Genomic DNA, 11,751 nt, shown 5'->3' on the forward strand with positions numbered 1-11,751 from the left:
CACTTACCTCACCCCCACTCCCCTCTCTGCCATCACGCACCTGAGCAGAAGCCACCAGCATGGAAAGTCTGGAAGCCTCATGGATGCAGCCCCAGCTCTTCCCTGAACCCAGTTGCCCACAAGTGCAGAGCTGTAATGAATGGATGGTCCCCCAAGGGCAGGCATTTTCCTTTCCTCCTCAGGTACAGGGAAAGAGCAGATATTTCCATCGTAGCAAGTAAGAAAAATATCTCGTTTCCCCAGTTTTGTTATAAACAATGTACGGCTTGCTTTCTCCTTACTCCTCTTGACCCTCCACACTGTATACATATTTATATATTATTCATAGTGGATTAAAAATGAATGTGCTCTTTACCACGGCTCTACGGTGCTGTGACAATACAAATTAACGTATGATGTACTTACTTTTCACATGGCTGTGATGGGAAATGTTGATGGGCTCAAAGTGAGAGACAGAGAGGTAGGAAGTGGGGTGATGTTGGGGGCTCACATCTGGCATCAGGGTCCAAGGTCCTGCCTTCAGACAGGGATGGGGGCTCTTTGGGGCAGCAGCCTTGCTGCAGAGCTGGACAGGCCTTCCCCCCTGGAGTGAGGTGCAAGCTCCACAGGGGCTCCTGTGGGCCCCACCCCTGCCCAGCTCCCACCGAGCTCCACCTTCACCACACTGGAAGCACCAGCTTGCAGGCCCCTGCACCCACACAACCTTTCTGCTTTTGTATTGAGGTCAGGCGAGTCTGTCTGCTTGGGATAGCATGCTGCTCCTCTCCTTTTCTCTTGGCTGCCTCCCTCTTTCCTTCATCCATCCATCCATCCATCCATTCACCTGTCCTTTTGCTTGAAAAATACCTGATGGAAATCTGTCACATTCCAAAGTCTCTACTAGGTAGTAAGAAATATCAGTAATCAGAAAACAAACAAACAAACAAAAACAGAGCAAAAGCAAAACCCCACAGTTCCTGAGTCCTGGAGCTGACTGTCTTATGGGGCAGACAACATAACTGTTTGTTGATCTACTCTTGTTGGACACGCTACTGTGGAAGAGGAGAGTTTGCTGTGATGAACCTCAGTGGGTCTGGGGTCATCAGGGGAAGCCTGAGGCAGCTGCACTAAGAATGGGATTATAGTACTTCCATGAAGCAGGGGAGGGGGCATTCCGATGCAGGAAATGAGACAGGATTGGGCAGAGGTCCTATGGCAGGAAAGAGAATAAAGCATGTAAAGCATCTGGAGAACAGAGAGGGTCCTGTGGTCAGAGGCAGCAGCTCGGGGGCTTTGAGGGCAAAGAGGCTAGAAGTGCATGCAGGGGCTCATATTCCTCCCAGCTGAGCTCTCAGAGCCCCCAACCCCCTTGACCATCTCCCCCACTGCATGGCCTCAAACTGCCAGCCCCGCACCAGAACAGGATCCCCCAGACATGATATCCTTCCCACGTGGACCTGTGACCACAGCCCAGCACACGTCTGCTGAACTTCACCAAGGGAAATACTACCAACAACGACTTCCTTGCTAACCACTACTTCCTTCGGACTCTGAAGGTCGTGCAGATCCCCAAACCCCCAGTCAAAAGCAGGAGCTCCAAGGAGAGACCATTTCAGGCTTTATTCCCCAACTATCTGGGATAAGATCACCTAGGAGAGGCAGGCTAGTACAAAACTGGCACAGGGAAGTCTTGTTGAATGAGTGCTTTTGAGGAAGAACAGAGCATAGCCTCTCTTGACCAGTCTTAGATAAGGAACAGAATGATAACAAAGAAATCAGCAATTACAGCAATGACAGACAGCTGACATTTGCAGAGCTCTTTGTCATTTACAAACTTGACACACTGTCTCCTCTGATCTTCATAACAGGATTAGGGTGTCAGTATTCATATCATTCCCCCATTTCCAAGATGTAGAAACTGGAGCCTTGAGAGATCAAATGCTCGCTCAAGGTCAGACAGAGGGGAAACCTAATCTTGGGTGTTAGTGGCCTCTCAGCTTCATGAAGGGGCAATGCTGTGCTTTGAACGCAAGGTCCTGGTCAGACGCACACTGATCACTGCGGGGCAGGAGGACACCTGAAATCAAAAGTGCAAAACAGAGAGCTCTCTGTGGTCAGGCCTCTGCAGGAAGGGTCTCCTGTGTTCAGAGGGGCCAAAGGCCGCCCTAAAGCAGAGTGCTTCCCTGTGGGGCTGAGCTTGAGAAAGGCCAGTGTGTTCATATTCTCCTCAAATGGGGAGCTGGCTGGGGTGGGTGCCCTTACTCTTTTAAATTCAATCCAAGAAAGGCTGTTAGACTCAACTCTGTCTTAAAGCCTTTGCTGCTTCTTAGAGATTGATGGACAGTAGTAGCATCTTCCGGAGAAGGCAATGGCACTCCACTCCAATACTCTTGCCTGGAAAATCCCATGGACGGAGGAGCCTGGTAGGCTGCAGTCCATGGGGTCGCTAAGAGTCAGACACAACTGAGCGACTTCACTTTCACTTTCCACTTTCATGCATTGAAGAAGGAAATGGCAACCCACTCCAGTGTTCTTGCCTGGAGAATCCCAGGGACAGGGGAGCCTGATGGGCTGCTGTCTATGGGGTCGCACAGAGTCGGACACGACTGAAGCGACTTGGCAGCAGCAGCAGCAGCAGCAGCATCTTCATCTCTACCTATAGGCCCAGGTGAATGGCTACCTCCATCTCCGGTGGTGCAGGCAGCATGGCTGGTCTTTCTTCTCATTAAAATGTGCCAGATGGAAGTTTGCAGCGTGTCACCCTGAGGGCTTCTCCCCAGGGGATGTGTTGACCTACCTCCGTCTGGAGATCTGATTTCCTTGGAGCCCCACATCCACCTTAGCAGGAAAGTAAGAAAGCTCCCTCGGATTTCCACGGCCCTCTCACTGCCTCTGCCTTCAGGTGGGTCCTTTGTTCTGTCACATGTATTGGAAAAGCACAGTGGAAATTTCAGTGGAGCTCTCAGCTGTGGGGTTTGTTCTGAAAGTATAGGGTATGTTCTCTGACCCAAAGGTAACAGATCACTGAGTCTGTGCCAATACCAGGGGCTTCGCATGGACAAATGGTATAGAGAAATTGGAAACTTTTCATCCAGATTTAGCTAGACTGGGAAATGAATCAAGTTTCCAAAAGTGCTTTGCATACCAACAGCTTTCTCTTTGGGAGTAAATGTTCCCATCACCAAAGGATCAACCTTTCACTTACATCCTATTCTCGGGGGAACACAATGCTTTCTTCCGGCCACATCGCGGCTCCTCACAATCACCTTCCCTCAGGATGGACGCCTCATTTCTTCAAAGCTTTTCTTCCACCTCAGTCTCATGGGAATCTTTCAACAAACCATTTAGAAGGGTGTGTGTGTGTGTGTGTGTGTGTGAATCCTAAAAATTCTTATAATTCTTATAGGAATTTTAGAAAATTAGGAGATCTGAGTACTTTATACACATTTGAAATTTGTTTTAAAGTCGAACCATCCAAGTTCACTCTATTTTAAGTTATTCATCTGAGCTATGGGGTTGATATTTTTGACATAACAGTCATAAAGCTCAAATATAAGGATAAACATACAGACATGTATGTGAAAACCTGTGGGACAGAGGCTTTTGGGGTCTTCAGGTACTACTATTACCTACAGTGCTTCCATTTACAAAGTACAATGTAAGATCAAGGTTTATCATGATCCCAGTACTGTACAGACTTCCTTCCACAAATGTACACATGCATAACATTATACCTTTATATATAACTTTTCAGCTCACCTAAGTTAAAATAAAAACTACTTCAGTGCTAATGGTTTGACCACTAAAGTATCCAAATATGCCAGAATTATTGTATATCTTTGACTCTCCCAAGATACAGATATTCAGATATAACCATAGGATAAAAATCATAATTAAGATTTAAAATCAGTTGGTGACAAAATTTTACTAAGTGCTTTTATGCCCAGTTGGCCAATTCAAAAAAGCCTTTATTGTGAATAAAGGTGATATCTCAGGTTCTCCGTTTGGTTTGCCGAGATGCATGTGGTTCCCACAGTGACACAATTTGCAGAGAGGGTGGCTTCCAAAGTTTGGAGCATAGATTCATACAGAAACAATAATAATAGGAAGTATAATAGGCAACTTTGACAGATGGGAAGAAACAGTGGAAGAATGTAGGAACCTGATGAATCACGGTGATCTAAAGTAGATTTATTAAACAATACCATGGTTTGGTCATTTGCTTCACGGTTCTGCAAGCCTCTTTGGATTATGGTGCCAAGAGTTTTGATTTTATTTATTTATTTTAAATTATTATTTGGAGTTTTTAGCTCCAAAGTCTTGTCATGATGATTTTCCCCATCTGTAACTTATTGCCATAAAATAAGTGAATTGATGAGTTAGCCCCAGCTGTATCTGAGCCACTGTGAGAAGCTTTGGACAAAACTTTAGAAATGTTTCTTAGGCTTCCTGAGGGAAGTCTCAACTCTTCTCTCCAGTTCTCTGAATGAACTTGAGTTGGTTCCTATGCCTCTGGCTGCAGACTTGGGCTGTCCTTCCTTCTTACTCCCACTCAAGAGCTGCCCTATCAGAGAACCTCAAACCACCTCACTGAGCCCTGGGCGTAACTTCATGTCCATAGGGAAGACGATTTCATGAGTTGGCTGGTTGAGCCACGGGATCTGTTGGAAACTCACTGACACCCAGCTTAGTGCTGATGAAGATTCATGATTATGGTGGAGAGAATGGGCATGGCTTTTCCTATCTCACTGCCATTGATCAACACCAGGATTCTTCCCTTCAGTCTATGCTTTAACTCCAACATGATGAAAAGTAGGGCCATATACTCTATTCATAAATATCCTAAGTCCACTAGAAACAGAGTCTCAGTTTTCTCCTTCTACACCAACCCAGATTTTTCCCTGTCATCTGGATGAAGGGGTGACCAAACCCTAAGGATGGGGTTGGATAGCAGGAAGGCAGGAGGCAAACGGTACTCACAAAGGCTTCTCTTACTTGATAATTGTGGTCCAGGCCCCTCCTTCTGACAGTCTGTGCTCTTCTTGCTGTGGTAGGCCGTGGAGAAGGGCCGAGAGCAAGTGTGTTCCACTCTATGGACTTACGCAAGTAGGAAAGTTGATCAAATTCAGTCTTGTGTTAGGTACAACAATAGAAACAAGAGAAGAGAAAACTCTGTCTGAAAATTTGTAATTCATTGAAAAAAAGGCAAGGGCAAACAGTAAAATAATAATGCAATTGCTGCAAACAGTTCATACCCGTTTGTTCTGTGCCAAGCAAAGGGCTTGGCACCAGTGATATTAAGATGGCTATGCTTCCTGCCTCAGGAGCTCACAGTCTATCATGGCGGCTAATGCCCACACACACAACGCAGTCACACAAAACAGAGCCTTGAAAGGAGAATGCGGTTTGGATCTGCAGAGAACAGAAGTGATGTCTCAGGGAGAAGGTGGCACAGTCAGAGCATGGGGACCCTGCAGAATGAAGCCCGTCTGCAGAGACCATCTAATCGTTTGGTTTGGAGTGGGCAAACAGGGGAAGCTCCTGGAGACGGGAGAGGTGTTGGGACTGAGCTGTAAAGGCGAAGGGGTAGGTGGTCATTAAAGATTTGGACAGGGAACTCAGAGCTGAGCTTCCGTTTTAGGTACTCACTCTGGTAGACCTGGGGAGGATGGGCAGGAAGTGGGGAAACTGGAAGCAGAATGCTCTCCTGCAGGCTGCCGTGTTCACAGTCTAGCACGAGCTGGTGTACACCGGACCAGGCTCAGAGGGGATTATGGGAAGTAGAAAGATTCAACAGGTAGAATGGATTTGACCTGGGGGCCAACTGGCTAGGAGGGAAGATGGAGAGAGCTAGTTCCCGAAGCCCACTAAGAAAGGAGCAAGAATCTAGTGCTGTGTGCAATTTGGTGAGGAAATGAGTTTCAGTTCCAAACATTTGGTTGCTCTCCAATTTCTCAAGAACAAGACTGCTTTGCAAAGTAGATACACAGGACTTCTGCTATTATGCTCTAGAAAAAGTGATGAATATGCTGTTCAGATGTTTTCTGGGGTAAACAATTGGGCCCATTTATTTGCTTGTTTATTTTCCTGAGCAAATGAAACCCAGCACTGGGTCTTGACCTCTCTGGGTGCTGGGTGGGACAGCACTCACGGGCTTCCAGGAATGGCATATCCACAGCTTCCCAGCATTGGGCAGAACGCAGTGTCCCATTAGAACTTCCCAAACTAGATGCTTTACTGGTTCCTAAAGACAGCAGAGATGTGTGCATGTCTGTGGTGCATCAGAACAGAGAAATGAAGCCCGAAGGAGCAGGTGGATTTTCACAAGAATCCATCTTCTGTTCTTATTTACAGCCTTTCTGGAGTCCGGGCGTCACCATTCAAAATTGAACTTCTTTAAAACTAGGCTGGCCTTAATTATCTGAGTGTCCCAGTTCTTGTCTGATACTGTCTGCTGCCTCCTCTTGAAACAGAGCTCCCCAAATTCCTCCAGCTTGGCACTTCCACTCCACTGAAGAGCAAGGCTTGGGGAACACCCCTCTCTCACCCGACCCAAAACACACTTCCTGGTCACGCTTGTCTTGCTTATCAGTAGAGTTGGTGGGGACATGAGGAAGTGAACTGGCTTGGAGATGAGTCAGCATCCCAGATGGAGGGATTTATGGGTTTTCTTGGTATGGAGCTAGGGTCACAAAGTCTAGTCCAGGGCTCAAATCCACCTCCTGTCTGTTCTCATACAGCCTGTGGAGCTAAGAATGGTTTTTACATTTTTAAATGGTTGGGAAAAAAAGCCCAACAAGAATAATATTTCATCACATATGAAAATTATATAAAATTCAAATTTCAGTGTCCATAAATAAAGTTTTGAATTTCATCAACAAAAAGTTGGAAATTTATTTCCTCTCTTGTTATATAAGTATCTACGTCATATCTTTGATCTTGGCCTGCAAAGTCTAAAATCCTTGCTATCTTGCTGTTTATAAAAGAATTTCCAGGTGTTGGAACTTTCTTTTCTCTTACCTAGAAAGGCTGAATTAAAAACCCTGGCTAGGATGGAAAGATCTTTTAAATCCTTGTCCAAGTTATTATTATTATTATTTGGTAACTTATTGTTTGAGGCTTTCCTGGAGGCTCAGCAGTAAAGAAGCCACCTGCCAATGCAGGAGACATGGGTTCAATCCCTGGGTTGGGAAGATCCCCTGGTGAAGGAAATGGCAACCTGCTCTAATATTCTTCCTGGAGAATCCCATGGACAGAGGAGCCTGGTGGGCTACAGTCCACAGGGTTACAAAAGAGTCAGACATGACTTAGCAGCTAGTAAGTGCAGCTTATTATTTATCCAAGTAAGTTATTACTTATCCAAATAGATATATTGGCTGCATCTTTGTTCTTTGCCATTTGACCTTTGCAAGGCAATAACACTGCTGATATTGTACTGGTAATAATGATCATAGTCCTTTGAGCTCTGGGAGCTGGGGAGGGGTACGCAGCAGAACTGACCGGCCACTCTTTCTGCCCGTAGGTCACAGGCCTTTCCAGTGCCGCTACTGTCCCTACAGTGCCTCTCAGAAGGGAAATCTGAAGACCCACGTCCTCTGTGTCCATCGCATGCCTTTTGACAACAGCCAATACCCTGACCGCAGGTTCAAGCGCTCCAGAGTTGACTCGGAGGCTTCTGGGAATTTCGAAGACCCCGCAGCTGTCAAGGCGGGGAGCTCAGCAGAGTTAACGGAGGAAGGCAGCAAGGCCCAGGAGGAGCGCAACTGAGCCAACCAATTCGGAGATTGCAATATTATTTTACACAGTTTTCAGATTATGCATCTGGTAAAAGAGTTTGCTAACTGCATTCCACGGGGAAAAAATCATGTACAACCCCCCACTAGTGTATAGAACGTTTAAAAATTTTAAAAAGATATCTATATATATATTAAAAAAAAATCCCCAGCCCTTGAAAATGGCTGCTAAACTGTTACCCGGCAACAAGTACTTCCAAACAACGCAGGTGGGAGAAAAGGGATTTCAGAAATGCTTGGTGTCCTCCGAGCTCAGGAAAGCTCGGGGGCCCTTCCAATGCTAGAGTCGCCTATGTCCAAAAATCAAGCTCTTAACTGCAAAACGATGCCATCTAAATGATTTAGTGTTGCCTTGAAGATGGAGGGGCTGTGTTTTCATTGTTGAAAACACCTCTATAATCTGACACCAGCTGCTGTCATCTGCCTCGCACCCTAATGGGATGTGTTGGGAGGCAGTCGCGGTGCCAGTCAGACTGGAGCGGTCACTGCAGAGAAAATCAATTCACGTGGTGTCGTAACTGCACTCTTGGAGAAATCTTAGCCGGCCCGCAGCCAGCGCCAGGGCAGACCAGCACTGCAGAGGCTTGCCATCTTCAATGTGCATTTTTAAAAAAATCCACAGCCAAATGAATCAATGGTCAGGAAGTGTCTGCAGACAAATGTCCATTGCAGGTTTGATGAGTAATTCCTTTTTTTAGATCAAATTGCAGTATAGAGGGAAATGCTTTTTCTCGGTTGTCTTTTTTTTTTTTCTTTAATTTTTGGAGGAATTTACAAGAAGGTTGCTAATAAAAAAAATAGGGATACATGATATCAAATGCTTAAAACTAGCCTACCCTACTCACAGAAGGTGCTGGTGAAGAATGGAAATTTACGTAATAGTAGAAAGATTGCTTTATTATGATTTTTAAAATGTTACTTGAATGAAGGCTGCTCTAGTCCTTATTATCAGATTTTTTTCATCTGTTAGTTTTTCTAAGTGTCATAGACATGAAGCAAGATTTTCTTCTCCAGCAAGCTCTTATGAAATAGCTTGTATTAAAATATGAATCTAAACATCCTGCTCTCTATCACTAATGAAGAAAACTGTTTAAGTTAAAATGTCTGTTTTTGTAAAACAAATGTGTTCTATATTTTTGTAGATTTTAGATTTTCTACTGATTGGATACTCCAAATTTATCAAGTTCTACACCACCCAGAGGGAGATTTGGAGGGCCAATAATGAAACACTTGACTCATTTTTTTAACAGACAATTTATGAAGACTAGTTAAGGGTTTATTCTTGAATCTGCTAGTGTGGCGTCAGAGTTCAGCCTCTTAACATATTTCCTTTGAGTGACACGAAATTGGTGCTGTTGCTTGTGACGGTGGAGAAGTACTGAAGTATTAACTTCTTCTAAGACAAAATTATTCAGACTTTAAAAAAAAAGATCGATATTTCCTTGCAGGCTGGGAGCACAGAATAAAACCCCAGGGCCTTAAAAACTTCAGCTCTGCCTACAGCAGTTTACAAAAATACTAAACTGCAATCAATGTAAATAAAATGCTTCGCTATCCTGAGACCAGAAGGAATCTCAGGCTAATAAGGAATCCGGTTTGCATATGCTGTCGAGAGGGTGACATCCACCCGGGGTTTCAGTGTAAACGCAATCGCTGTACAATGTGGACCCATCTGGCATAGAGCAAGCTGCTTTCTTGTTTTTCTAGAATAGTTCTCACTGCCTTACTTAAATCGAGTTGATAAACTTAATGCAACTGTTTCTATGATCCTAGAGAAAGGACTGAAATGTTATTGAAAACTTTCCGACTGTAGTAAGCTTTAGGATTTTAACTGCACTACTGTGTTTGGTGACTGTGCCAGTCGCTTGCTTTCTGTGTGTTTGCCCCCTGCCTTTGGTATCTTAGCAAAGAAAAATATTAAAAAAAGAAGAAAAAAAAAAGTAAAAAGAGGAGAAAAGAGGAAAAAAAGTGGAAAAAAAACCCAACAAACAACGAGAGCCACATCCCATTTCTAGCACTTTGGGCGCTCTTTCAGTATCCTTTTGTGTCTTCTGAGCATCGTCAGATGCGACAGGCAATAATTCTGTTTGTGACACTGGGAACATCCCCTCTTCTTTGTGGCGTGTGTGTTGATTCCATTTTGTCCAGTGCTACTGTCCTTATTTCCCCCCGACACAGGCCTTCTCTCCAGAACATTTGTAACTTGTAATACGAACAAGTGACAGCCGCAGTGATGCAGTGTCAGTTTCTGAATGTCATCAGGCTCTCATATCTAAACATGTCAAGTTTTTTCCCTGTAACTTCTGTAGTCTGTGATGCTGGTCATAATACTGTCTACATTCCTACACAAAGAAAAAAAAAAATCTATCTTGGAGGAAATCTGAGATCAATAGAGTAGAGGATTTTGTTGCTATGCTTGTAACAAGTAGAAAACTTTGTATTTAAAGTTTATTCTTGGTCATTATTTATTATTATAATACATCAGTTGACAGAACTTTATTCTGGTATAGAAAGTATTAAAAGTTGTTTTTTCAGCAATGACTGTTTTCTTTCTGCTGTTAGAATAAAATGTCTTTGAAGCAGTCCAGTTTTATCCAGTGTTTTACGCAATAAAACCTCTACCTCTGGAAAAAAAAAATACCCATTTCTTCCTATTCGCGTATGTTTACTAGGAGGAGCAGGACATATTTTTGTAGCTTTGTCAGATTCTGGTAATGCTTGGTCAAACTACACTTCTAACAAAAAGCCCTGCAGTATTCTGTGTGGGTGGTTCCCATAGCCTGGTTCTTTTTCAAATTTCAAGCTGAAAGTGTATCACTGGGTGTACAAACAGTGTGTGTATGTGCGTGTGTGTGTGCACACACCCAAGTGCACGTGTTTCTTTGAAAGCTTGCAGACATGGGTTACAGTGAGGTAATACCCATGCAAACACCAGTGCTCCTCATATTATAGTAATTACACTAGACACTTAAAGCGTTGGGATCTATTATTCTCCTTTACTGGTAGCAAGTTAAAAAAAAAAAAAATCATTAAAAACAAGGAAGTCTTTTACCTCCGATCAGAGGACAAGCTGAATTCTCTCTCCAGAGGCAAAGGAAAAGAACAAAGAATAATAAAATCTATGGTTTCAGGGCTACATAAAAAGCAGAATTCTGACACTGATCTTCTCAGGTTGGTGTGCACCTCACACTTGATGTGCAGGCTTGCTTTTTGACTTGTTTTTCATTGTTAGTGGTGGCATGGTTTCAAAACCAAGCTCCCATGGTAAACGCTGCAGCTCTGGAATAGGTCAGCCCCACTGAAATGTTGGAGGCAAAGGCATCCAGCCATGCTCTAAGAATCTATAATCACCGGGTTTCTTTCAGGAGGCCAAGCTGTTGGTGTTCCTGGACAGGGACAGATGACAATCCTAAGGGCCCACTGTCACACAGAAAAGGTGAGTCATGAGGGGTTAGTGAGAGATCAGGAAAAGGACCCATCAGGGAAGGAAGGTTGATGGAGGGGCCGTGACTCCGTATACGTGATGAATCCAGTCCCAAATGCTTCCGGGGCCAGGCAGGACACCTCAGTGGCAAGAGGAGGACGGTAGGAATTTGCAGCGGGGGCTCACGGGCAATGAGAAATGCCAGCCCAGTGCCTCATCACCAAGAGGAATGTGGCATCAGGGCTTCTGAGTTTGCAAGTGACACTGGACCCCTGGATTTTGAGTGGTCTCTTAATTTTACATATTGGCTCAAAATGTGTATTTAAAAACTGTGTGATAAATAGATGGTCAAAATGTGGCTTATACACACATTTGCGATTTCTTTTTTCTTTTTCATCATGGTTTAGCACAGGAAATTGAATATAGTTCCCGTGATATACAGTAAGACCTTGCAGCTTATCCATTCTACGTATATATAACAGTTTACATCTGCTAACCCCAAATATCTAACCATCCTTCCCCTACCCGCCTCCCTCTTGGCAACCACAGCCTGTT

At 44.2% G+C, this 11,751-nt stretch overlaps 1 protein-coding gene across 4 annotated transcripts in view; it reads left to right on the forward strand.

The window, feature by feature from the left end:
- ZNF536 (zinc finger protein 536) overlaps window positions 1-10,410 on the forward strand; it is a 452,773-nt gene extending 442,363 nt beyond the window's left edge. For all 4 annotated transcript variants that reach the window (XM_042231924.2, XM_042231923.2, XM_027978173.3 and 1 more), the window contains one exon: window positions 7,502-10,410. In XM_042231924.2, the coding sequence (XP_042087858.1) occupies window positions 7,502-7,746 (245 nt within the window). In that variant the 3' untranslated portion in view covers window positions 7,747-10,410. The remainder of the gene's footprint in view (window positions 1-7,501) is intronic.
- The last annotated feature ends 1,341 nt before the right edge of the window (window positions 10,411-11,751 follow it).

This window comes from Ovis aries, chromosome 14, assembly GCF_016772045.2.
Source record: "Ovis aries strain OAR_USU_Benz2616 breed Rambouillet chromosome 14, ARS-UI_Ramb_v3.0, whole genome shotgun sequence".
Classification (NCBI taxonomy): Eukaryota; Metazoa; Chordata; class Mammalia; order Artiodactyla; family Bovidae; genus Ovis; species Ovis aries.